General features: G+C 39.1%; 2 protein-coding genes across 4 annotated transcripts; one reads left to right on the forward strand and one right to left on the reverse strand.

Annotated features, from left to right (window-relative positions):
• Window positions 1-3,604: 3,604 nt before the first annotated feature.
• Window positions 3,605-14,893, reverse strand: LOC136237218 (poly [ADP-ribose] polymerase tankyrase-2-like). Its single transcript, XM_066027539.1, has 31 exons — window positions 14,667-14,893; window positions 14,267-14,491; window positions 11,965-12,060; window positions 11,800-11,912; window positions 11,493-11,587; window positions 11,374-11,440; window positions 11,244-11,314; window positions 10,598-10,713; window positions 10,424-10,545; window positions 10,280-10,371; window positions 10,150-10,228; window positions 9,925-10,096; window positions 9,804-9,880; window positions 9,479-9,624; window positions 9,357-9,423; window positions 9,212-9,310; window positions 8,942-9,161; window positions 8,782-8,891; window positions 8,592-8,714; window positions 8,471-8,536; window positions 8,042-8,243; window positions 7,437-7,522; window positions 7,261-7,384; window positions 6,446-6,537; window positions 6,326-6,400; window positions 6,111-6,167; window positions 6,012-6,060; window positions 4,383-4,460; window positions 4,018-4,126; window positions 3,815-3,971; window positions 3,605-3,765 (listed from the first exon to the last, which is right to left on the reverse strand). Exons 1-31 carry the CDS (start codon window positions 14,824-14,826, stop codon window positions 3,718-3,720), a joined length of 3,393 nt encoding a protein of 1,130 aa, XP_065883611.1. The 5' UTR covers window positions 14,827-14,893; the 3' UTR covers window positions 3,605-3,717.
• On the forward strand, window positions 14,865-26,937 carry LOC136237219 (tRNA (34-2'-O)-methyltransferase regulator WDR6-like). 3 transcript variants are annotated; one of them, XM_066027541.1, is made up of 25 exons: window positions 14,865-15,001; window positions 15,078-15,249; window positions 16,961-17,039; window positions 17,090-17,229; window positions 17,649-17,793; window positions 17,839-17,951; window positions 18,704-18,800; window positions 19,032-19,142; window positions 19,192-19,379; window positions 19,431-19,603; window positions 20,386-20,483; window positions 20,543-20,899; window positions 21,446-21,524; window positions 21,576-21,670; window positions 21,761-21,856; window positions 21,918-21,972; window positions 22,023-22,076; window positions 22,359-22,520; window positions 22,573-22,786; window positions 22,836-23,161; window positions 23,855-24,013; window positions 25,494-25,635; window positions 25,685-26,085; window positions 26,157-26,277; window positions 26,331-26,937. In XM_066027541.1, the coding sequence occupies exons 1-23, from the start codon at window positions 14,908-14,910 to the stop codon at window positions 25,761-25,763; spliced, it is 3,228 nt and encodes a 1,075-aa protein (XP_065883613.1). In that variant the 5' UTR covers window positions 14,865-14,907; the 3' UTR covers window positions 25,764-26,085; window positions 26,157-26,277; window positions 26,331-26,937. The 3 variants fall into 3 exon arrangements, with proteins under 3 accessions (XP_065883613.1, XP_065883612.1, XP_065883614.1); XM_066027540.1 differs by having other exon boundaries at window positions 21,446-21,520; window positions 21,572-21,670; XM_066027542.1 differs by lacking the exon at window positions 14,865-15,001 and having other exon boundaries at window positions 15,108-15,249; window positions 16,961-17,043; window positions 21,446-21,520; window positions 21,572-21,670.
• Window positions 26,938-27,792: the final 855 nt, after the last annotated feature.

The raw sequence follows: 27,792 nt of genomic DNA on the forward strand, positions 1-27,792 counted from the left end.
TAGAAATTGAAAATGGCTTATCTTTTGTTTCTGTCCCTTGCAATTACCACATGCTGTAATGGAAGAGCATATATTGCTACCACATGGTTTTGTATTTGCATCAAACAAAATTTGGTTTTGCCTCCAAACTTGTCATATTTGGTTATCCAGCTTCCAGCCCTAACATAGTGGATCAAGAGTAAGTATAGTACCTTCCAAAGAATTACTTGCAGATTCATGCAAACACAAGCTGTGCTATATAGTGTGCTAGTCTTCCAGTTGGAGGAAGTTCAGTTCTGGAGAATCAATTCTGCACCGTTTTCTAACAAATTTCAGAGTGTTTAATGAATTAGTCTGTTACTATAACAAATAACCAAACCCAACCCCATCCAACCTGTTTGACTGTTGCATTGTGATCCATCATCGACTCTGCAATTGTTTGCAAATCCTATTAGTTTCCTCATTAGGCCAACTTTATCCTGAAAATGTTTTGAGTAGAAAAAATACGATGTTACAATAGGACCTGTTTACCCAATTACGTAGATCACTAATTATCAAGTTTTTAGTTTCTGAATGAAATAAATAATTGCCATGCTCATGCAGCTTCCAGTAGTACCCGAGTATATCAGTGTCAACAGCAACTTCAGTTTCATGTTTCATGCACAATGAACAGTCATTGTGTCAGCATCTCCAGTACTCTGATGCACAGCCTGGCTATATCATCTCTCTAATCAAAGAATTTATTTTTCTTTTCATTTACAAGACAAAGAGTCTGATGTTTGTAAGCTCCATTCAGCTGAGTACTTGCTCATAATGTCTGAGATACTCATAGATGGTATAATGTGCTCATTTCTGTCAACACAGCTTTTTCATATTTTCCTATATATACTTTAAGGGAGCACTAACTATTGTACGGGATGTGATTAAAAACTGTAAGAAACTAACATGTGTTACAATTTATGGCGGCAATGTACCACTGAATTCAGCTCATAATCACAATCTACAACAATTATACATTGACTCAACACACACTGATGTTCCTGATCACTTTATGACTTCAGTTTCAGCTCATGGTGGACTGGTACATGTTGTGATGATAGTAGAACATTTGACATTCAAAGGTGTAACATCTCTTGTGCAGAACTCTCCCAAACTGATAAAATTACATTTGTGTGTTACCGGTAGTGCTGCGAAAACATATACATCATGTGGATGAGAGTATTGAGAGTTTTAGTGACAAACTGGAGAAAATGTTTTGGAACAGAAAATTATTTACAGCCGGACACTACATGATGTATCAGAATAACCGTCCAAATAGTCTATCATGTGAGCTATGGGAACATGGCATAGGACTTGTACCATTTCTATGGAATTATTAATAGTGACTACACTATAATATTAGCAACATGTATATAGCTGTTTGTTTAGTTAACAACTAGTGATGGTTTTGACTGTTTTGTAAGCCATGACTTCAGGAATAAAACTTGGCTTGAAATTATCAACTTAATAATGAAGTAGGAATCCAGATGATAAAAAGTAGTGAAACAAATGATGGTATTACAATCCCTACATTAGCATATTACAACAAGGTTGAATGCCAAAGTAGAGATTTACCCACTTTGCTATGCCGTAATACCATCATTAATCTCATTTTACTACCTTTTATCACCTGCAGCTAGATCCCTTAATTTTTTTTTGTCATAGCATGCAGCCGAGAGTTATTACATGTGTGACTGTTTTATTAGGATAACTTCTGTATTAGTGTATTTAACAAGTCAGCCCTCTTGGGGTGTGGTCACTATTCCTTAATTTCACTGTGGTATTGTACATACAGCTAAACCAATATGGGTGTGTGGTTATTGTGTTCAAGTAATAAGAGGTGTGCCTATATGCTTTATTGTTATACCGCTATACAGTAACTGCAAGAGCTAATTTGTGATTGCTGAATCCCTTGAGTTCTTGAACACCAACATATTACTCCAACTGTATAAATCTCTTGTTTGTCCCATATTAGAAATTTAGAATATGGGAATAGTAGATGGTGAGTCCATAGTTCATACTCAGCAATCAGTTGCAGAGAAGAGCTACCCAAAGTTAGTGAATAAAATTAAAGACTTATTGACAGATTACACACCACCTAAACTTACCATCCCTCAAATGTCAATGTTGCAGAAGGGATTTAATCAACATGATATATAGACTGTATGTTGGACATTGATTATCCTTCAATCTGCTTCTGTGACATGCGATCACAAAATCACATGCTACCTGTTTGCCATGCCATCATTTTTTTCAGTAAGAGTTGCAAATGATATAGATTTCCAGGTGATTTAATTCAATTGATTTGTTTAAGACACACATAGATAGATTTTATTATATGATCACTAATATGATATTGTGTTTAGATCAGGCTTTTGCCTTCTTATCCGTGCCCCCAATAATTCCATAACCAAATAATAAGAGTTATTATTTATACTAATAATAACAATTAACCAAGATTGTCATTAATGGGTACAAGTTACAGGTATCTAAATGGGGATGGCTCAGAAGTAAACAGCTATTGGAGTTGCACCAGACCATCTATGACTAGACCCATTTTCCCCACTCAATACACGGAAAAGAGATATCTCAGTGGCCACGTGAGACTATACTATGCTACCATTTATACCATATTAGGTGGATATTTAAAACTCCACTAAAATAGATCAATACTCCCTAATAGAGCAGTCAGTGGAAACTGAAAACTGCATGAGCCACTCAAATGGGTAGTTTCTTAGATTGATACTCTCTATTAGAACAGTCACTTCACAGTGAAATACTCTAATAGAGCATTCACTAATTAAAATGTTCCAAGATAATTGTAAGAAATTAAATTTTGTTAACCTAGAGGCATAATGCAAGCATAATGGGAGCACTGAAGAGCATAATAGGTGAAAATTTTGCCTGAAAACAGTTGGGGCAAAATTTGAGCATATTTGACTCAGGCTTAACAATTGGTAAGTTGCAGACTCTTCTTTTAGTTATCCATAATCAGTTATAATAGGACTACTTGCTAGATGAGATCAGACAAGCTCATCTGAGGTATACTATAGTATATTCTAGTAATAGTGTTCACATGTATTGGTTTTACAGCCGTACTCCTGCCAAAGTTAACTATTATAACTTCAAGAAAGATGAGGAAGATGTAGCTACACTAGCCCATGCAGCCTGCAAATTGGGATTGCAGCTGGTTTAATAGAATATGGATTCCAGCTGTGTGCTTACCTTTGCTCCTATTGTAGCAATGACTTTTGTTTTTCCATTTTATTAATGTACTTAATAAAACTACAAAGTTGCACGTAACAACACTGAATAACTTCTTTTTGAGGTGTACCTTTGAAACATGTCCAAACACGGCTTTTCTACATTAATTTATGCCCACTCATGCAAGTGTTGCATTATAAATAGGTGGTTAAACAGTTTGAGGAAAACTACAATATACAAAATTGAATATGCATAGATACTGGTGTTGGAGTTGATTTTTCTGGAGATCACAAGATAGTAAATGAGTCTTCGTTGATGTAAAATATAATTATAACCTACTCAAATACCTGGCTACAAGAGTATATATTTTACCAACAATGGATCCAATTATCTTCTCATTATAACATTTTATCGTACTATAATTATAATTTACCGTACATTACGCATGCCTGCAAAGTGATGAATACAAAAATATTACAAAATGTTCAGTAACTATCAAGATGGCTTGACAATCTTGTATGTGACCAGATATTCAGGATAAGCCTGTTAAGGGAGTTCATTACATTACGACTAGCATCACATGATCACATACCTGTTCTCCTCGGTAGATGACAAACTCGGAGAAAGATAGTCCTCCTGGACTTGGTTTTCCCACCACAGAATGGTGTCCAGGAGGGGCGTGTGCCATACGGAATGCTGACAATGATTCATGTGGCTTCCCCAGTGTCACCCGACACAATAACAGCTTCCTGTAGAATATGTGATGTAATGTGGACTGACACACAGTCACATTACCGTGGACACTGATAACAGGACTTGTCAGAGTGATCCGGACAGCCAGTACCTCCTCCAATACCATAAACATATTGGTTACTCTTGGACGAGTTCTCCGCAAAGTAGATGCCTTCAAACAATAACATGGAGTGAGTGACTGTAATTGTGTAGTACACGAGTGGGTTTCAGCAGGATACAAGGACTACAATTAATAGTTTTAACTTGTGTGAAAACTGAAAAAAATTCTCATGCTGAGGAAAATATTGGCAAGCATTAGGTTAATGATATTTCTATGAATTCATCTCATCAAACTATGGGTAACAAGCTATTATACTGGAGTTCAAATCATTGAAATGGCCCATTGCAGGATGTCGTTTTGAAATTACCTGCTCCAAACATTCCTCCAATGTAAGCATGCCTCTCATCAAATCCACTCTTGATGATTGACATGACAAATGCTGAACCTGTAACCAAATAATACCACAATTGTATGTAATATGTCTAACAATGAAACTCCACAGCTACAATATAAAACTGACTAGATCGACCCTTATAAACGTGTGTATTCCTACTGGTGTTTTAATCATGTGTTTATATACAACAAGGAAGGCTAAAACCTCAGTACCATCACGAAAATGAAAACGTTGCTTTGTTCTAAAGTTAAGTGATATATGAGTGGTTGTGTATGCTGCTTGGAATCACACTACAGTGGATCCTTGGCTAATTGGAACCCAAATGTATTTCAGGCAATGGTAAAAGTGTTCAAATTAGGGCTGTGCGATAATGGCGATAACATGATTATCATGATATCTATGTGATTATCGGGATAAAGATAATGAATTTTCTATTATTGATAACTTAAATAGTAAATCTCTGTAGACTATTGTATATTAAAAGCAGGCAGATGGTACTCTTGTGAGTAAGGTCACAACCAGCTGTGGTAATTCTGAAAAGGGCAATTTTTGCAAGAGATACTAGCCTTAAACAATTTTTATTATTAGGCACAACTGTGCTTGTAAAAGTACTCTATGGCAATATTTCATTATCGAGATAATATCGTTTATTGTGATAAAATGGATTTTGTTATCGAAACTTATCGAGTTATAGGTTTTTCCATTATCGCACAGCCCTAGTTCAAATAAGTGAATTGTTAAGCCAATACATTTGTATACAGAACTCTGGTAAAATCTTTAATAGAACAGTCATCTCCAATTTCAGATAACAAGGGTACAGAGAAACAATGGTCGGATTTACTGTATACCACTGTTGTCGCTACCTTATATTAACCTTACCCAGTAATGGATTTGGAGAATTCAATGGTGTAAACCCAAACTGTACGATATTCAATTACTCTAATAGAACATACACCATTCTAATAGAGCAAATTCACACTACTGACAGAATGTTCAAATCAAAACAGTAATTTTTAATCATCAAATAACAGAGCTCCTGATAGCTAAGGATCTACCGATAGCGCTGTAGCTAGCTGAAACTTGAGCTAGGCATTCCTTTATGCACAGTCGGTTTGTATTCACCTGGTCCCTTGTTGTTCATTAAAAACTGCTACATAGGCAGCTACCCAAACACTTTGCAGCACCACGAAGCCATTTAAATGGTCAAACTGAAATGCTTTGATATGAGCATGAGTTATGAGGTTAACATTTAAGTATATCCCACACATTTAATATAAACAATTCAGGCATAAAAATGTTAATTTTCAGCAGGGCTCAAACTCCATCTATAATCATATCTTTGGTATAGAATCAAGTTTGCCGCAGATCTTTACTGACAAATACATGTTCAGCTAGCTTACAAATAGACCATGTGCAATCTAGGGTGTGGCACTCTATAAGATCATGTGGGCTCAACTAGATGCCATTTTTAGGGCAAAATGTATGCACTCTAAAATGCTAAATGTGAAGGAAGTGCTCTAGAGCTACCCAAGGTCTACATACAACTAGTTTTACCCCACAGCACAGATTAAAATCACGCCCACAAACAAGCACACATATTACCATGGAACAACATCCTTTCATTGGCTGCACCTCCATTGCTCTGGGCTATCTGTAACATGACTGATAATAACTGATAGGCAGATCACATGATAACCACACCTCTTGTCTACGGTAGATGTACTTCTCCCACATCTTAGTATTGATCACCCTCTCCACCTGTGGGTGATGAGGTCATGTGAGCTAACATGTGCATCTTGTGATCATTGTATATGGGTTTATGTATGACATTCAAACTTATTTGCAAAGGATTTAAAATTATAAGTTGTGAAAATGCAAGGCAACAAAAAATTTATTATACCTCATTGCAGGCTCACCTTTACTATCTCATAAGATTTGAACACACCCCCAGCAACACCTTTGTCTTTGTGTTCCCGGATGGTACGCTGCATCTGTCACCCACCAGTGTCATGTGATCCACACAATCATGCACTCACCTCCTCAGTAACCGAGATGAAATCCTTATCATCACGAGACAACTCCACCAGTTGCGTCTCCACCATCGTGTCTGTTGGTGCTGGGGCTGGTCCTAGTAAACAAGTCACTTAGATCAGATCATCGAGTAATACGTAAAAACTAGTCAGCCACCCTTAATATACTCCCAAGTATGTCATGTGCCATTTACACCAGTCATTGACTTAAAATTTATCAAAAGCAACCTGTATCAGTTGTAAGGCTACATAAATGTAAATTATAGTTTCTCTGTTGTTATTTTCCTAACCACATCAATGATTCTTGTACTTTTAGTGGCTTAAAGCAACCCTTTCAAAGTTAGCAACGACAGTAGCTAGAGGCCTAGAACAGACTAAGAAAGTTGCATTCTGAGTCATGTGATCAGTCATGTGATCTATCTACAGTTAATTAAAAAATACAGTAAAAATCTTCCCACCCTCACTGCTATTTAGAAGAGTACAGTGGAACCTTGATTATCCAAACACCTATTAACTGAACATTCGATTTATCTGAATGCCAAAATGACTGCTCAATTAGAGTATTTTGTCAACAGAAATGAATGGATGTTTGATTTTATGTATTTTTCAACCCTTCTCCCTTAGTTTGGATGATAGGGGTTCCACGTGGATGAGAAGTTTATGTGTAGAATCAAGACACCCAAAGGAAGGCTTTTTCCTAAAGCTCATAAGTATAAAATTAAAATGTACACCATCAAACCCATCAAACTGGTATCACTTAGACAATAAATAACACACCACACAACTCTGACATGAAGCAGGTCGGACAAAATGATGCTCACCTACTGCTCCTCTGGTGGTCAACTCCCTTATCTTCTTCACAATCTTGTGACGAGCACCATAAGTGTTCACCCCAATTTCCTTCAGCTCCTCACGACCCATATCTACCAGTACATCCATGGTAACCTGTGGATCACATGATCACCTTATGACATCACAACTATGACACAATCCCAACTTGTTCCCTCTCAAACAGTTCCGCCAAGTTCTCCAGTTGGATGCTCTTGAGGAAATCTCTCACCGACAAGCTTGACAACCCTTGAGCTGTAATGTGAGAAACAGTACACTCAACCTATGAGCAGTACATTTTATCAATGCATTTATTTCAACTAAATAAGCATAGAAACCACTCAAGATGAAACCAGACCACTCAGTCATACCCAATAGAGCTGTTTGTGACTACCACTAGGATGGATTTATTTTACACTCTTAAAAAAGTCAGGAGTCTGGTGGTATTTAACCTTAAAGTACTGAAAATCTTAATTCCTATTGATTATTAGTGTAAACTCCAGTGCTTGCACCTTGCACTAGCCGCTCTTCCACACTGGAACAATAGGAAGTAGCATGCGTTCACCTCAGCCTCATCATTCTTGTAGACTTTTTGCGTTCACCTTAGCCTTGCAAATACGTGGATGTGTGTTCTCTCCCAATGGGTTTGTACTGCAACAAGCATGCTTTTATGAAACATGTTTCCAGAGGAGAGCATAGATAAATGTGAATAGACTGATGAACCAGGTTTCTACACACACACACACACACACACACACACACGCACGCACGCACCTGATAGAGAAGTGTCTAATAGGACTGGAGCAGCCACGCCCACTGCCTCTATTCTAGGGTCAGTAGTAGATAGCAGAGAGGCAGCAGCTGGGGTTAGTCCAGAGTTGACTGTGCTGGATTGTTTGGCTGCTGTTGGTAACTTGCCACTCTGAGGAGGTGCGGCCTCCATTGCAGCCAATAGCAATGCCTTGACATCCTCTGCCTAGCAACAATATAACAAGATAGCGAACATAAACAAAACAACAAAACCTGGTCACCTTTCACAGGGAACATCACATAGAATTCAGACATTTTAAAAAATTATTTACTTAAACAATTGACTATGTTATACAGACAGCAACACAGGTCTCATAGCACAAAATGGAACAAAAAGGATGATGGTAAGTGCTCATTACAGGCAACTTCTTATAACTTATGTTAACTCTGTACCGTGGCCAAGTCATAAGATGTCTGGTTCTCCTGATTCTTCAAGTTCACATCTGCTCCATGAGATATCTGCATGTAAGAAGTGTGGTGACAAGATGGCTACCTATTAACTGTTGCTACCCACCAGTAGGGAGCACAACTGTGTCCGACCCTTCTGTGCTGCCTCATGAAGTGGTGTGAACTTCCATCGATCCATTACATTAATCTTGCTGCCATGTTTGATCAGGAGCTGTGCTATGTCCATGTGCTAGAGTGTGTCATCACCACAAGGGAGATGGTAACAGTGACACACTACAGTAGTGACAGATACATACCCCATACGAGGAGGCATTGTGTAAAGGAATTAGTCCACCTTTGTCCGTGGCATTCACCTCAGCTCCATGCTGTAGTAGATACTCAGCCACCTCATGGTGGTTGTAACCGGCTAACAATGGATAATGGTGATAACTCAGTCCCACAACCAAATGTGCTAACCTGCCAAGTGTAAAGGTGTTGAGTTCCTGCCCTGGTCATCAGTGCAATTGATGTTGCCATCATTACACAGCTTCTTGACTTTCGTCAAGTTGCCCTTTTTGGCTGCCTCAAGTAGAGCCACGTTTCCTTTCAAAAGGTCAGCAAGGTCACCCTCTTTGTCAGTGACTAAATCCAGTGGTGTCTTCTTGTCCCTGTTCTGTTTAGTAGGGTCTGCACCGTGCTGTGTGTTCATGTGTGTCACATAACATATCACCATTTAAGCTGACACACCTTCAACAGTAGCTTGCACATCTCATATTTGCCCTTTGCAGCAGCCTCATGCAGAGGGGTGAATTTCCACATGTCCGTAGCATTGACATTTGCTCCATGCTGTAGTGAGCAGAATTGATTGTGGGATCACATTTTAGGTGAGTACCTTCAATAACAATTCCGTCACTTCGTAGTGACCATAGGAACAAGCATTGTGTAAGGGGACCAATCCACTGTAAGAAATGATGTTAACATGTTGTTTGACAATGATATCTTTGTCCTATATACCCCTTGTCCTTGGCGTGCACATTTGCTCCATTCTGCAATAAGTACTCCACAATCTCGACACGGTTGTAGCCAGCAGCAAAATGGAGAGGTGTCGAGTTACGACCATCAGTGTCCCGGCAATTGACAATCTGTGGGGTGAGCAGTTTCTGTGAGGGAGAAGAGAAATTAAGTAACAAATCAGATAATCAAGAGTATGGGCCCGCCAATAGATTTCTGTTGTTCTAGAAATCATGAATACATGGACAGAAAATGTCTAGGTCTTTCATCAAAGCATTAGCAGCATAGGAAAGGGCCACCTACACATCGGAACCCACAATCACTTTACCTTAATCAATTCAATGTTGCTGCTCTTTGTAGCCTCCAGCAGTCTAGCCTCCACACTGATGGCTTTGGTTGGCTCCTCTATGGAAACAGGTAAACAACAGCACTTGTCATTAGATACTAACCTTGAAGTAGTTTCAACACTGACACGTTAGCCATGTCCGCCACGGTGTGTCCCTCTCGTGTCACAAGCAAGGGGTCTGCCCCATGTTGCAACAGAAATTGGCAGACATTCACCAGCCCTTGTTGAGCGGAGCGGTGTAATGCTGTCTGTCCTGACTGGTCCCTGGCATTGATCTGTGTGGAGTAGATGTGTAACCAAAGCACAGGATGGGGTGGGAGGGACATACCATACAGCCGTGCTTCACTAATATCTCAAGACAGTCCATAGCCATCTTATCAGCTGCACAATGTAATGGTGTGAACATCCTAATAGTGACACAAAGATATCCTGACTGTATGATCATGTGATCCACTCACTGTTTGTTTGTAGCATTCACTTCAGCTCCTTTCTTGATCAATAGTTCAACCACACCTTTCCGCTTGGAGCAGTCTGATGTGATAGCTATGTGCTGAAAAGGGGGAGATGCTAGAAGGGGGCTTGCACTGATTGGACAGACTAACCAATGCAGTGTTTTGTGTTAAAGGGTGCTTGAAAGTGATTAGCTTTGCTGTTACAATTCTCTTGATTTTGGGAATGTCCCCACTTGCTGAGGCTGACAGTAATGTGTGACCTTTGAACTCGTCTGTGAACAACAACATGTTAAGAGAATGAAGTAGCCAATCAGATCATCTTACAGTCAATCTTGGAATGAAGATCATTAGTTGCTGCTAGATCAAGTGCAGACTTGTTATGGCAGTTGGTCAGAGTTGGATCAGCACCGTGACACAGTAGCAACGTGCACACCTCCGACCTATGGATCACATATCAGTTCCTGACCACAGCTATTGAGATGTTACCAGTGGAGCTCTCTGGAAAACTTTTTAACACTAGTTTATATCCCAAGTATTGAAGGGTAAATCAAGTCACTACTTTAGGACCAAGTTTTTGGCCTTCTTAAACAGGTGGCTGCATTAGACAGGTCACTTTGCAGGTATAGTATCCTTAACAGGATACTGCAAGATTATGTTCACTCCCATAGATATCAAGACAGAAGGTCTGTAGTTTACCAACAATATTAAAATTTGCAGAAAAGTTTTCAGGGATACACGTTAGCAAATACTGTGTTACAATTGTAATTATTTTTACAGTTGAAGGCAAAGCCACAGAAGACCACAAAGGTTTTCCACCGTGAAAATTTTGAATTGTACAGAACCTGGACAAATTAAATTAGAAAATAAAACAAAACAAAAATTTCTATAAGAGAGAGCAAAAACAAGTTTAAAAGGCAGTAGTCACATAACACTATATTTACAGTTTTGCAAACAACTAGGTACAACTCACCGTGACTTAGATGCAGCTTCATGTAGAGGTGTGTACTGCCATAAGTCAACAGCATTGACACTTGCACCGTGCTATAGGGTGGGGGGAAATGGCTAGCACGCACGCACGCACGCATGCACACACACACTACCTCTAGTAACAGTTCAGCCACTTCATAGTGTCCATAGGAACAAGCATTGTGTAGTGGTACAAGTCCACTATTATGAGATAAGTGATTGGTTGAATTCAAACAGTTGCTATAGTACCTACCCTTTATCCTTGGCATGCACATCAGCACCTTGTTTCAGTAACAGCTTGACCACTGACACCCTGTTGTATCCACATGCTAGGTGTAGTGGTGTTGACTGTAACCATGACAACAGTGTAAACAACATGGTTTAATATTTAGGAGAAGGCAGAGTATCTAAGTACCAATATAAACATTGTGTTAAGTTGAATATGTTCAACTCATCTATTGGTGTCAGAGAACACCTGACAGGGGCAAGCCTTTATTCTGAGAAATGTTACTAACACTTGAAACTCTAACACTACAAACTCTTGCCATATTTCACACCACCTTTCTTCCATCAGCAGCGTGACAGTTAACATTTAATGGAGTCAATAACATCATCAGCTCCTCGGTGTGACCTACACGAGCTGCCTCAAGTAGGTCGTCTTTTCGATAGTTACCTGCAAAGAGATCATGTGAGCTTGTGTTTCAGTGTAGCCACACTTCCTTCACCTGATAGCACCAATTTAGCCTGAGGGTCTGCCAGATCTTGAGGGGTTTTCCCCTCAGTATTGCGTATAATGGGATCAGCAAAGCTCTGCAGCAGCACTACATGGGATGGACAGACGGAAACATGTAAATAATGTGTTGTGTTAAGGACACATTAACCTTAGATCTCACAGACACAGCAGACCAGTGTTTTGACAAACCCAAAATTTTTTAAAAAGTGATCTTTTAAAGAGTGCTAATATGGTTGTTGACTCCTAAATATTGTGGAGAAAAATGGAGTTTCTTCACTTTAACTTTAGCATGCATTGTGCCTCCTACAGTACACCAAAAAGGATGTGTAGAGTTAACAATGAATGTAACAGGTCAAGCCCTTAGCATTAGCCATTATTGAGTGAAGGAATCAAGTACAGTGGTCAATAAAAGCATAAGATTTCTCATCAGAAGCATTTTAGATTGCTTCTAAGGCATGAGTGATCCTTTCATTATGAGGTCTTGATTATGTGATAGCCCATGGCAGTTAGGCCATACCAAATTAATCATATGTTTCATGGACTTTTACCCTCCAGTAGTGACGCAGCAGGTCAAAATAAAAACATACAGTTGCACCTGACTGTTATATTAGAGTATAACTGACTGCTATGTTAAGATCTTTATTGCCTCAATCATGGACTTACATGTGTCGCTTGTAGCATGGGTAGTGTGTCAGTGGTTTTAGCAAGTGTGCCACAAAAGCACCATACGGCTCCTGGTGCCATGCTACTTTGTGTTGTCCTCCTCTATAATTTTTGCATGTCTGCTACAGTCGATTTAACAAAGGCACATGTCCTCCATATGAAGAAAGCGTAACAACATAGCTAAGCAAAATGGCTACTACTTCGCTTGCCATTATTTGGGGCAAACCTTTCTACACCATAAACCAAATGTAGCCATCTCAGCAAAACCACCTACTTTGAATTTCTATTTATTTTCTCAGCATTATCTATAGAGTCCAAGGAATGGGTTACCATAGTTTCACCTTATTGTTTTGGAATTGTAGCACAAGACAGTAGGAAGAGCCCATATGTACAGGGACTATATATGCTGAAAATAAATGACAGGAACTTGAATTTGCAACCATAACGTCTGTTTGTATTGGTCTACAGAGTTGGGATTTGGCTTAAAATGTTCACCATTACTTGGCAAAGTTTTAGTCCTGTAGTCACTTGTACACACCTGTAGGGTGTTTTAAATAAGAAATGATGACAGTCTTATTTATGTTTACCGCATCATAAACAAATACACATGAAACGCATATCACTGGAATACAGAAAAAACAACAAAATGTTTGAACGCTCCATGAGCAGGCAAATAAGATGGCATATATATATTTTAGGTTTAAATTACTTGAGATTTTCTTCCCTGAGTTACGACTTGACTGAAACTTGCATATCTTTTCTATGTAGCAAGCATAATTTCACCATTAAAAATATTTAGTTTCTCTCAAAAAGTGGGTTATTGCAGAGACGATCACAGATGTCATCCTTTACTAACAAAGTAAGCACCTTTACTTGTTAGAATGGCTAAGTAGCCTACTAAACTAACTTGATAGTTATCAAACAGATTTACTACGTGTAGTTACACTTTCATTGCAGCTTCACAGTACAAATTTGTTGTGTCTGCATAGTATGTGTGTGTTAATGTGTGTCATTAGTAAGGGAATAATATGACACGAGCAAGATAAGCTATTTATAGCATATGTCAATCTGTTACTCCATGTACCGTATCAATCATTTGATTGTCCCATCAGCAACCAATACAAATGTTTACACTACAAATCTTTTGGATAACAACGTTATCGTTATCGTTAGGTGCATCAGTGACTATATACACAACATACATGTACTGTCAACATCACATCACACAGTACATACATGAAGTGAACACAACCACCACCATGTCAGATCCCAAACATAGCAAAGGTGTACTTCATGACTTCAATAATAAGACTAGCACATTATTGAAGTCATAACTGTTGAAGGTATAGTTGTATTAATGAGGGATGGTATTTACAATCCGGCTAGCTAGGACATGTCAGGCCCTATCAAGTTGGTCATGCTTATGAACATAGACTAGAAAGAACATTAACTATTTTGTGTTCTACGAGGTGCTTTGCCACAATACAATACACCAACATATCTGAGTCTCACCACTACACTGATGTCACCCACCACCTTTACCTGGCCTCAAGCATAACATAACACCCTTAAAACACACATGTTAACTAGAGGACATGATGTATACCTACCCACCCCACACACATACTTACCAATACACACATCAATCTTCCCTTTAGAGCTAGCTTCATGTAATGGGGTATAATTCCAGTTATCTCGGGCATTAGGATCTGCACCATGTTTCAACAGCAACTGGACTACCTCAGTGTGTCCAAAGGAGCAGGCATTGTGTAGTGGCATCAATCCTCCGTCATCCTTAGCATCCACCTTGGATCCATTGTCGAGTAGATATTCCACAACCTCTTGGCGCCCAAATCCTGGAATTACATAATTCTATGAATACAGCATTGGGGAATTAATATAGAATTTGTCAATTTGTAAATGTTTTGAGTCAATAGACACCATAAACAAGCTTGACAACACGCACATATAGTTAATGATTATTAAGAAGAGATATTCTGTATAAACTATACAACCACATGGGCGACGTACCAGCAGCGAAATGAAGGGGTGTTGATTTCCGGCCTCCCGTATCCCGCGAGTTTACGGTACTCTGGTTAACCAGTTTCCTCACCACCTCTATGTTACCCTCTTTACACGCCTCGAACAAGTCAGGTTTATCAGCGATCGCCTCCGAACCTGGTTTATCCATCTCGTCCGGTTAGGCGCCAACCAACCAACCAACAAAATAATTACTAGAGGCGTCTAAGTACACCGATAAGGCACGTGATACATGTCTTCATCTTTTGTCAAAAGCTGTCAGTTTATTTTACCAGTCACCGCGTTAGAGTTCGTGGATATTAATGGTGCCCAACTTATTTATGCAGGTGAATTAGACTACTTACTAAATGCATAGATGGGATTTCGTGAAGTATTTACTTATTTCTGTAATTACACAATTAGGTATTGGTCCACGATTGCTGTTACTGACAGAAGACGGATCGTGTAGGTCACACAGTGACGTGTTAATACATCACAGTATCCATGGTATTCGATGTGATGGTGCCTTAAGCCGTGTGGCTGTGTTTGGTCAGAAAGCTGTTGCTATAGTAACTATTGACCACAAGACATTTAGGTCAGTGTATTGATGTTATACCCCACCTACCCCAGGTTGAGAAGTGCGAGTTTTATTTGACATTCATTATCCCTGGGAACAGCAAATCCCCACCTCTTATAAACCATGCATTTATACTTTCAATGCTTGTGAATTACCTGTGCAAATGTGCCTACCATGGGGACATCTTCAGGTGACAAATCTGTAGTCTAGCAAACTGGATCCTTTTCTGCATAGGGCATTATCACTTTATATAAGTACCCGCAGAAGAATATCTGGACCAAAACCTTGTGAATGTATAGATTATAATTATAGCATTATTCTAATCATAAAGGTGGCCTACCCGCACATTTTATGACTCGGAGCAAATGTTGTACCTATATTCCAGCCAAGTTCATGGAAGGTGGTCCAGACTCCCCAGACCCTAGGTGCTTATACTAAGAGCAGTTGATACAACAATCGGCACACTCCTTTTTGGAGTAATACAAAAAAAGGAAGGGAATGGGTAACCTTTGGTGGCTATAGTTGATTGTGTAGTTTGAGTGCAGTGAGTTTGGCAAATTTACTGAAGTTAGACACTACTCTATTATTACGTATTGTTGCTTATACTGCAAGCAATTATGCCCCTTTTGGCCTTGTGGCCTGCAAGGTAATAAATCAGTTTCTATTTTTTATTTCCACCAGGTTTTTTTGACTTTGATTGTGCTCTATCTGTATTGTGTGCGTTTCTTGTCCTTGTGCTGTATTGTGTACTACATGTGCAGTGTTGGGACAGTTACTTTTTAAATGTAACTTGTTACATATTACATATTATTTGTGACCGAGCCTGCAAAAATAGGGCATGTGGGCACAACTACACCTCGACACACAGCATCTCATATCTCAGTGCTGGGATGGAATACTTTTATTCTGTAGTTTGTATGTTAAAGCCAACTAATGTTTTAATACATGCTGAAAATTGCATGGCCAAGCAATAATGGAATGCGAAGTTATGATAAATTAAAGTTTGGAAAAGTAGGCAATTTTTTTGTGCCCACATGCCCTATTTTTGCAGGCCTGGTCACATATACAACTGAACTATTTAGTTACAGTTACATATTACCCATATAATAAAGTAACTATAATAATATTACATATTATATTACTTTGTGTCCACAGCCTTAAGTTGTCACGTGTGACACTACAACTTTATCACGTGACATGATTGCGTTGTTGGACAATGTGCATATCTTGGTTATATGCAAGAAGCTGGTGAATAAGCTTCATTTAGTAGGCTTCGTTACTTCATAGTGGCTAGACGTTACTCAGTGGATTACTAACGAGATTAGTAACTTCATTACTTAAAGTAATAATATTACATAATATTAGATTTGTTACAGTAACTTCATTACTTAGGTAACGCGTTACATTTGCAAGTAAAATAACTTGAGTTATATTACCAACTTTTATAGCTTATTTCGTTACATTACTTCATTACCACAAAAGTAATAATTATTATGTAACGTGTTAAGGGAAGCACCCAAATACAGGCTATGCCTTTTGCTGCCATTTTGACAAACGCTGTACATAGCTCTGTTCAATCACTCTAACAGAGCTTACCCTAATAGAACATACATTTGTTAGCAAAAAGATACTGTGTGTGTGTATGTGTGTGTGTGTAAAGTTTATTGTTTAGTCTTCTAGCTCTACATACACTGTATGTACAGTACATTAGCAAATTCATTTCTTTCAGTATCAACTGTGTCAAGCCAGTCACAGAATTGTCAGATTGGATCCTTGATGTGTACTGGCCGAGTACAGGCAATAATGTTGTGGGTGTGTCCTTTATTAGTGTGTTGTACTAACATGTGATACCCACCAGGTATCACATGAGCTGACATGCCATGCCCACCAAGCATCACATGAGCTAGCTGTAGTCACAGCACACAACTCCATATTAATATGGAACTGGTCAGAGGACAAGTGTAATGAAGTGATCAATAGTGAAGTGAACTGTATACTGTATCCTTAGTTCCTTACCTGTACAGTACATATGTTATACCAAGAGTAAAAAATAATCCTTATCATTCACTCTTGGTAATACTTAATGCAGTGGAACCTTACTATACTGCAAGAAATGTTGATGAAAGAATAAGGTGTTGACTAAGTTAAATTTTAATTTGTCAATATCGTCTAACAGTGGATGTTCAGATCTTTGATCAACATTCAAAGTTTATGAACTGTGTATTCATCAATTTTTCCTTCCATTAAAATTTCCTGTCATGACACCCATACACTTCCCATAATTAGTGCACAGACCAAAGAAAATTAGGAGATAATTTGGTAAATAATTATGAGGATTTGCTACTATTTTTTTGTTGCTTAAATGCAGCTAACTGCTTGGAACATAGCTATACTCCTTCATTCCATAATGTGATTAGATATTCTGCTAGGTGCTTTGGTAGCACACGTCATGACTTATGTGTTGCTGTGGGAACTGTGTTTAATGAGGTGCTGGTGTGGGCAGCATCAGGAACATCACAAGATAATAGGGTAATGGTTGCCGTGACACTGAAAGGTCATGAGGTACACACTACATGTACAAGGATCACGTGATGTGGGTCTTTATAGGGAGTGATATTCTCAGTAAGATTCAGTAACCATGGCGACCATATATGTTCAGTGTCTGATGACAGGAGTGTACGCCTATGGCAACTACCCGATCACTATAGCGACCAGACTGGGTGAGTTGGAACAGTGTCATATTCTTCTGATTTGTAGTAGTATTAGTCTTGTGTAGCCAGACCCTTTTCTTTCTTTGTGTGGGGGCGAGAAAGAAAAGGGTCTGGTGAACATAGTATGGTATTGTCGTTGGACTATCCCAAGATTGTGGGGATTCTACTGCGCAGCTTCCGGATTGTTGATTGGCACGAATGACAAATTTGCCAATATTTGCGTCATTTGCATTCTGTTACTATAGCTACTACCAAGAGTTTATAACTTCCCATTATAAACTCTTGCTACTACTGAAATATCTATGGCAACAGGATGCAAATGCAGCAGATCACGTCATTTGCACCCACAAACAATCCGGAAGCTGCGCAGTAGAATCCCCACAATCTCGGGATAGCCCAACGATGATGCTATACTATGTTCACCAGACCCTTTTCTTTTCCCGCCCCCACACAAAAGAAAGAAAAGTGTCTGGCTACACGAGACTATAGTAGTATAGCATACTTGTTTGGAGGACACTCTATAATGTCTGTTTTGTGGTAGTCCTAGTTGAATGGTATACAGTATATACATCTTAACACTAAATGGCTGGTCTTGAATGTGTTCATGAAAAGATTTTAATTGTAAGCTCTAAAATTAACTCACATTGTATAAATAAGTGCACCTTGCAGACAAAATATATCTGACAGATTTTATTAAGAGTCAAATTTCCTACTATAAGTTTGTCTCATGCATTTTTATCATTATGAAACTCCTCTTCTAGTCTGGAGATCACACAGGCATCAGTGGTATTGTATGGACACACTGCTAGAGTGTGGGATGCCATCATCTTACCTAATGGCATTGTCAGCGTAGGAGAGGTCAGTAGACTGTGTACTCTTATTGTGTCATCACTAAGCACAACCCCTAGTTGTTTACGTGTGAGTGCATGTACTCATGAGGATCAGAGATTGGTCAGCCATTGTTAGAAGACATAACCTTTTTGTATCCATTGAGTGAAGTACCAAAAGGGATTTTGGCTATCCCAATTTTAATATTTTAGGCAATGACCACCTGTTTTTTCTAGCACTACATATATGTCTTTCTGTTAGGATGCTACTTGTCGAGTGTGGCGGATGACTGGAGAATGTGTGGGAGTGATAGAAGGGCACAAGGGGCGTGGCATTTGGAGCATGGGCATTAATAAGAGCAACACTACAGTGGTAATCACACAGGTGACAGGTAACCATTTAGTTCCATGGTGATGTACAGGTAACTGGTGGAGCTGATGGTAGCATTAGAACCAATCACCTTGTTGCATTGGATGTTAACAAGGGAGTGGATGTGGCTACTGCTGCACCTAGCTGGGAGGTGTGGCTGCCTGGAACTAGCAAACAGTCCAGCCCACAATCACAAGTGCTTGTTGATAACAGTACTGCTCTAGTGTTGACCACTAACGGGTTAGTGTTCTGTTTTTAGATATGATCATGTGATCACTGTTCTAATTGTAGATGCTTATACCAAGTGAAATTTGATATGTCATTACCATCCAGCTCATGTGAGCTGTTTGAGGCAGACCCTATGTTTGCAGTATACTCCATCATGTCACTGTCACCCTCTGGGAATAATCTTGTCATGGGTAGTTTGCAGGGATGTGTGAAGCTGTTGCCCCTGCCTTACAATGGTAGGTAACTAGTAGTGGGTGTTGGTCTTGTGCCACAGGTATGTGTGTTTGTGTGTAGTGTAGCAACTGCTAACATGAGTGCAAGTAAGGAACTCTAGCTTGGTCTTGCTAGGTACAATTTTGAGTGCTATATATAGGACATGCCTATTGCCCCATTGTGACTTTCCATGACATCACCAACCCCCACTCTCTCTATAAATACAAATGGGACAATATAGGTAGTTAACGTCACAATTGAGTGTGGTCAGTGTGATAGTAGATGGGAATGTTTCTGGTGTATAGAACATCCCCTCTTATTAATGTAAACAGGATGACTGGTTAGTATGGGCTAGGAGGAAATGCCTTGTGGTTTTGGGCTTGTATACATTTTACACATACCTATTCATACAGCTGTAGTATACATATTGTATTTTCTTTGCTCAAGTAACACCAAATTATCTAACTTAGAACCAGTCTCATATTCCATATAGCCTAAATATTTTAAAGGAGAAGATTTTGAGGTTTAGCAATGAAAATTTGAAATAGTTAGACCTCCATAATGTCTAATACATTTTGGGATTATTTGCAAATCTGCAAAAAATCTTTTTAGCTACATTGCTCAACCTTGAAAATACTGTCCCTTGAAATACTTAAACTATACGGTATGTCTCTAATAAATATCCTCTGCTAAATGAAGACAAGGATTTCCAGCTGATTTACAATTTTATGAATAATATAAACGCTATACAATTTTGTGTTCTGCCCCTTGCTATCTATCTTCAGTTGTCCCACTCCCACTGCAGGAGCTAGCTGCACCACTACTGCTCACAAGGGGAAGGTGTTCTCACTGAACTGGACCATGACTAACCTGTTGGTCAGCTGTGGGCCTGATGGCCACATGGTGAGGGGAATACCCCACTGTTTATGGTAGTGCTAATGACGTAGACCACACCACTTTAGTGTTGTTGGAGGCTATCTGATGACAGGAATTTGATCAAAATGGCTGACATGTTGTTGCCATGGAGTAAACATCGTTGGTTATCTGCCATCACAGAAGAAGAAAAATCCCATCATCTTGTTGTTGGGGACAAGAAGGGATCAATACACACCTACCAGCTACTAACTGATGACAGGGACCATGCTCAAGATGGTGGCCAGGTGGAGCCAAGCTTTACCCTAAAAGGCATACATGGTCCAAATGGAGTGACCCACCTGTGTTATAATGGTGGACATGTCTACTCCACTGGGAGGGATGGCTTCTATCGACGATACACTATTGACCAGTCAGGGAAACTAACTGAACTAGCAAAGTATAAAGTGAGGAGGAATAATGCATAAAATCTGCTTTAATAAGCTAATGTTTAGTAAGGTCACCTGCCAACTGCAGTTTATAACAGGATCTCATTGCAGCCAAAAAGTTTTCAGTGCTTTTGAGCTCCTGTTTATAGGTACTGTTACTACAGTTACTACGGTATCCATGCATACACTTTGTATGAAGAAATTAGCCATACGTGTGCTTGCCTGAGATATCTTTCAGCCCTAGTCACATAGCCAACCTGCTTATTAAAATAGTTGACCAACAGATTATCTTATTACGGTATGATAAGCTAAGTGTGTATCACACAATTGTTATGGGTAGTCCGGATGATTAGTTGTAAGCATGACAAAAGTTATGGGAAATTAATTGCCAGGTTTATGAATAGTTTAGGCTAGTATTTTTTGTTGTATGTTAACATGTAAGTCATGTATCCAAGTACAAACAACTATATCGCAACTTTAATTTGCAATGGCAAAACAACTAAGGTCAATTGTCTCCAATAATATTTGTCACTGATATTCTACGTTGCTTGCTTTCTGGTTTAGGTGTTTAAAGGATTTGACTGGATTGAGAGGTTGTTATTTGTTGATCAGCACCAGCTGGTGGTTGGATTTCACTCAGTGGGTGTGGCTGTGTTCTGTGAAATAGCCAATAAGCTTCCTCCTTGTTAGGCAGATTTTGTGATATTCAGCATTACCAAGAACAAGACATTATATAAGTGCCATTGTGGGGGAGGCCACCGATCTTGGGACCTCTACTGTCCACCAAATGTGAGTAGTGGCAAGATGTTAGACGATTTTCTGTAATCGACAATTCTCAGTTTTGTTATTTGTATGATATTGACCTTTTTGTCCTAACAGGTCTTCTCTGGAGAGGTATCCACTTTTGGCTTCATCAAGGAGAAGTATGTACACTTCAGACACCTAACACTGAGCTATAACTCTCATGTATTATTGGTGGGTATGTCCACTATATTTTAATGTGTTACATAATCAAAAGTGTATTTACCCTTAATAGGAAGGCAGTCATGGTAGGGAAATCACCTGTGTCACTAGTCTTGGCCACCACAATGGTAAACTAACCCTTCAGTTGGTATCATTGATGCTTTTTTGGTTGTGACAGGGTCTACATATTTCGCTACTGGTAGTGAAGACACTGCTATTAATGTAATGGAGTGTATCCTTTATGTTGCATGTGTGGGGCTTGCATGCTGCATTGTAGTACAGGCAATGTATACTGCCTGTAGCAAAAAAAGAAAATGGTATGATGAAATAAATGTGTGAAAAAAGCAACACTAAGGAAACAGAGGTTAAACTTAAACCCCTTGTGATTTTTATTTAATTTTTTACCCTTGAGGTAAAATTATTGATCTGAACTACCAATGAGGTCTGTGTTCCATCGTGTGGATAGTTTGCTATAGCAGTTTTACTGTTCACTGTTGAGCTTAACTGCTGCTAGTTGATGGTAATTCATTGAAATGCTTGCACACTGCATGTGCTCACATATCAACTGTCAGGGCTCTCTCTTGCTGCACTCATGAAGTGTGTGGGGACACACTGCTGTTTTCTGGAGGTGGAAGGGCCTCTATTAAAGTGTGGAAGGTTACATCACCTGGAACAGGTACAACCAGTTATACCAGTTTGTGGATTGTTATAGTGATGATTTTTTGTAGCTGGTCCTGTTCTGAGCTTGTTAACAGAACAGTATCTACATGAGATGACTGAGAAGCAGAAGAGAAAGTTACAAAAGAAGTCTCCATTAGTCCCCACACCACCTGAGTGTAGAGTAATGTCATTAACCACCTTTCCCCTGCTTTTTGCTAACAACTTAGTTGCTCCATCAAGTACCTTCTGCATCATAGCAGGATGTTCAGACTCTGTCATAAGGTATTGTGTGAGGTGTATCTTCTACCTTTCCTTAGTAAACAACATACAGGGTGTACACCTACTGTAATGATAGAGGAATAGTGTTGGTTGATGAAGTGAAGGTGCACCATCGATGTGTCCTCTCTGTTAAGCACTTCACCCACCCTATCACTCACCCTACCCATCTCAAACTTGCTAGTCACATTGTGATTTGTTCAGCTGCGACCGATGGACAAGTGATATTATGGGATGTCACCATGTTGTTACAGTCATGGCTTGACCCTGTAGTGGAGTGTGGTGTTGGCACTGACACAGTGTGTCCTGTTGTACCTCTGTGCATCTTGTCATGTCACCAGTCTGGAGTCAATGATATAGACATCAGACCCAGCATCACAGGTGATAAAATGTTTGTGCTTTCTGGACGTGACCTTGTGATATTATTTCCATCCAGCAATGTACACCATAAGGCCTCCATACAGTAACTGTCAGCAATTATACAAATTCTTCTCTTTTTTTAGATTCTTGTAGCTGAAAGTTATTGCATGTACTTCCCATGTGCAATTTTTTTTAAAAATGTTTACCTTTGTAATAACCGTTGTACCAACTTGTTCAAACCTTTCCTGTACGTTGTTAGCTCCACTGGACAGGAATAATTCATAAATCCACCCATAAGAATGTTTAAACTGCAAAAAAACTTGAGTACAAGCAGTTACCAGCAAAATTTCCATTATTTTAGTGAGTTTGAACATTGTAGGTAAGCAGAATGGATAAAGATTTTTTTTTTTTTTTTTTCAAATAAAGATTGTGATGTTGGTTGGTCAATTAGGCCAAGTTATGGGCTTGTAAAGGTTCAGAGAAATGTTAAAGTACAAGTCTTTATCCAGCTCCACAGTGACCTTAGACCATTTGCACAGACCACTTAATCCTGTAAAATTGATAATGTAGCTTTGTGTCCACAGTGAAAAATCAAATATGTCATCACAGATAGTAACACCAGTTTTCCCAGACCTGTTCATGAAAAATGTTTGCCAATTTAACTCTTAGAGTCTGTACACATGCTTGATACCAGTATTTGTAACATATTCTTAGGGGATGGAGTCTATGAAGTAGCATGTTGTGGTGATGACGGATCAGTAGCAGTCACCAGAATAGTAATCACATCCACCTCACCAGCCACGTCTACCTCACTACATGTGCAACAACAAGAGGTGTACAGAGAAGCCATTGCCCACTCCTCCTGCTGTACAGGTTTGTATAGTGTGGGAAAGCTAGCACTACATACTGTATAAGCAGAAAATTGGACAGGAAATGATTTCCCATCAAATTTTTTGCTTTTATGGTAATTTTTTTTATCGGTGAAATTATAGTCCAATAAAATACCATGTTTGCAATAGTAAGTAGTACAAGAATTATTTTAAGACAATTAAGGTTTTCAAGATTGAAAGAACAAGGGTGTAGCCAAGATCTTCTGGAAGGAGGTTCAGATTTGAAGTGCAAGGAATGTCATTGGGTGAAGGCCTGGGCTCTTCCCCTGAACCATGTTTGACAAAAACGATGTGTACACAAAATATGCCTTTGGGCAGTAACATTAAAAGGTGCTCTGTTTGTACATCTACACAACTAGCTAAAACCTACACACTGCTGTTTATGCAGCTTATAGAAACTATAACATATTGTAATACCAGGAGCTTCCTGGTAATACTAACCTGGAAGTGAAGATTATAGCTAGTTAGTAACCTTCATTTCCAGGCAACATATAGCCAACTTCTAACTTCTTAGCACACAGGAGCCCTCCACATTTGAGTCCCTTATTAGTTGGCAATGCTTTCTTCCAGGTATACATTACTCTCAGTCAGTCCTCCTGTTAGTGGTCAATAACTTCAGACTTGGCTTGTACTTGAGTGCAAGCCAAGTGCAAGCCAACATTTTGAAGTGCAAGTACTTGCAGTATGTCAGCATTTACTTGTAGATATGGTTGCAGTGTTCTTACATCATGTAAATAGCCACAATGAACAATGGACGGATAACACAAACAGCCTCCAACAACCATTACTGAGAAAAAAATCATTTATCCAGAGTCTCTTGAGAGTATTATCATGATTACATGTTATTGGATACCTCTATAGCCTGCACGAAAGTCCTGTCTGTGTGTCATTATTATTTCAGTACTTAAAAGTGGTCTTTGTCGTATTTTTTGGTTAAGGGTGAAAATCACCAATCTCACACTGTCACTCCCTCAATTATTATTCATATGGAAGTGGTTACTGAACCAAAAGGTTTTTTTGGCGAATAACACAAATTAACTGAAAGCCATGCATCCGTCTACTCAAGTATCGAGCATACTAGTTGTATGTTAGGGTTGGTATGCCCCCAGTATTTGACTTTAGGCCACATACCTAGTAGTTGCTCCGAGTATTCAACTTTAGGGCACATGACAAATATTAGTGTTAGGGTTAGAGTCAGGTTCAGCTTTGGTTTCTTCCCCTTTTTCTTACTATATACAGCTTACTTCATTTATAAGATAGAAAAGTAAGGGAATTGGGGAGCTATAACAGCAGTAGCACAGCTGGTAGTATCATGACAGATCTATCACACCGATGGTCCAGGGTTCCCATTTTTTTTCATTTTAGTAATCCTTTTGTCAAAGTTTTACTGTTGGCTCAATAGCCAGTACACCTTATTAAACCGACTTTTGGTTCAGTAACCACTGCCTATTCATATATTACAGGAATCCGGTGGCTAGGTGATGGCTGTTTTGTCACCGTGTCCACTGATCAACGAATGAACATATGGCACCTACACCAGAGGATAGCATTACAGAGTAGTTGTCTGATACATGTTGCTGATGTTTCCACCCTGGAGTTGATCAGGTACACTATCTATGTGGTGTTCATTGCTATCATATGTTTTTATTCACAGGACCACTGCAGAGTATTGTACTGTGATAGTGTGTGGAATGGGTATACAGTGTAGTGTGTGTACAACAGCTGTGGTGTAGTTATCACAACAGTTTGCTTAGTAAACATAGAGGGGAGGTGATGGGGAGTTTACATTTGGTAAACAAATTAATTCCCAACTATTTATAGGACTAATAGCTATATAAAGAGTTGATTTGCGTATTTGCTACTACAAAAGATCTTAAGGCGCTGCAATTACTAAGCTTTAAGTTAACTAGTCTACGTACATCTAAAATGAACGCCAATCAAATATTACGAAAGAACATGAAGAGGCCACTATACGTCCAAGATTTACAGTCTGCAAATAAAGTTGCAAGAAGTGCAGCCCATCCCCCTTACGCACTTGGAGAGCTACAAACCGGGGTATGTCCTTTATACAGCATGCTTGTTCGTGCATGCAGCAAATTGACCCGTGTTTTCTTCACCACTTGCAGGTACCGATGTTTTGGTGGAGAGACCAGAGTAACAACAACGTATCATTTTTAACTATCAAACGAAATGGCCAGTTGGAGGTTGTGAATGATGGCGAATTTCCGTCCATGATTTTCACTCCAAGTAAGTATAGCTGATCTAATTTTAGAACCTGGTTTACCTAAACTTTGCTATAGACTTGTTTAAACTAGAAAAAGGCAGCCAGGGTGGACGATACATAATTTACTCGCTCGGGATGATCTCACAGCCCAACATGGCGCCGCGTGTGCTAGCCGTAGGCGGATCGTCGAAAGTACACTCTTTGTATTTTGCTGATGCCTCGTCATCCAGTATCAGCCAATACGAGTGGATGTTTCAAGCAGACCACGAAGGAAAATACTCTATTCAATGGTGTGGTGACGGCTGTAACACTAACTTTGTGCTTAGATTTGGCGGAGAAAATCTGAACGTGAACGGAAACGGAGAAATATTTTTGAGCACATTTGATAGAGCAACGTGATAGCTGAAAAGTAGAAATATTTATTTATGATACTGGGCAGGCAGCTGATAAGTGAAAGAAATGTACTGATATTATGGACAATTCTATGTACGTTGTAGCTAGATATGCATGTTGTACTATAGTACGTAAATTACGGTAGCAATTGATTGTAAAAATAATATTTATAGCTAGCTATGCCGACCATGTAGCTGTAGAACATTAGAAATCATAATCTATATTATTCATATGTATGATGAAATTGTACATAAATTTTTTATTCACTATTAAAAAGCGATCCACATTCATACAGTTAATTTCCCATGCATGCATGCTTGCCCGGTCAGTTACAGGGGGGGGGGTTCCAAGGGTTCCATGGAACCCCCCTTTTGAAAGAGCCTCTCTTACTCGATATACTCTAATAGAGCAGTCACAGTAGTATTTTGAGGAGCAGTGTAGCAAGTTATGTATCTAAATATAAATAAGGAAATATAGTTGGTATAGGCTGAAGTTGCAATTCCAACGGAACCCCCCTTTTTAATAGTCTGGATCCGCCCCTGCATGAGTTAGGTCCCTCCACCAGCTATAGTCTATAAACTATTGAACATGTCCATATTACCATCCATAGTGAGATAGCATAATAAATGAGATACTTTAAAAGAGCTATATAGTTAAGCCTTGCATATATACCATGCATGCAGGTTATCAGGTATGCATGTGAATATGGCCACTTTAACTAAATCTTGTTTCTCGGGCCAAACACAGGTCAAGTCAGTAGGTCAGTAAAATTATTTTTGCTATAGCTGAAGATTGATTTTGTGACACTACAGTATATAGCTATAAGGTATGATTGTTGTGCCACTTGTCATCATGCAGAAGGCATGCATGGTGAAATACTGAGTGGGTTCCTTATACTTTGTGATGAGGTAACTTGCAACCTCTTCATGATGTTATCTCTATACTTGCAAGTGTGCACAAACAACATGAATATTTCACAATCAAAAATATATAGGGTTGGTCACACCTGAGAAACAAAAGATTTAGTTGAGGTGGCCTATATAGTCTGCAATGTATGGTGGATGCCTCGCTGACACGAGGGTTTGTCAGAATGGATAAGCCATTCATAACCAAAAGTGTGTCATAATTTTTGCTAAAGCCCTATA

The sequence above is a fragment of the Dysidea avara genome, chromosome 10 (genome assembly GCF_963678975.1).
Source record: "Dysidea avara chromosome 10, odDysAvar1.4, whole genome shotgun sequence".
NCBI classification, from domain to species: Eukaryota; Metazoa; Porifera; class Demospongiae; order Dictyoceratida; family Dysideidae; genus Dysidea; species Dysidea avara.

Coding starts and splice junctions, on each gene's coding strand:
- LOC136237218 (XM_066027539.1), bottom strand. CDS start 14,826: ATGGATAAACCAGGTTCGGAGGCGATCGCTGATAAACCTGACTTGTTC. Junction 11,913..11,964: donor GGCTAAATTGGTGCTATCAG/GTGAAGGAAGTG, acceptor ATCTCTTTGCAG/GTAACTATCGAAAAGACGAC. Junction 6,401..6,445: donor TCATCTCGGTTACTGAGGAG/GTGAGTGCATGA, acceptor GGTGGGTGACAG/ATGCAGCGTACCATCCGGGA.
- LOC136237219 (XM_066027541.1), top strand. CDS start 14,908: ATGTCTTCATCTTTTGTCAAAAGCTGTCAGTTTATTTTACCAGTCACC. Junction 17,040..17,089: donor CGAGTACAGGCAATAATGTT/GTGGGTGTGTCC, acceptor GATACCCACCAG/GTATCACATGAGCTGACATG. Junction 17,794..17,838: donor TGACACTGAAAGGTCATGAG/GTACACACTACA, acceptor GGGTCTTTATAG/GGAGTGATATTCTCAGTAAG.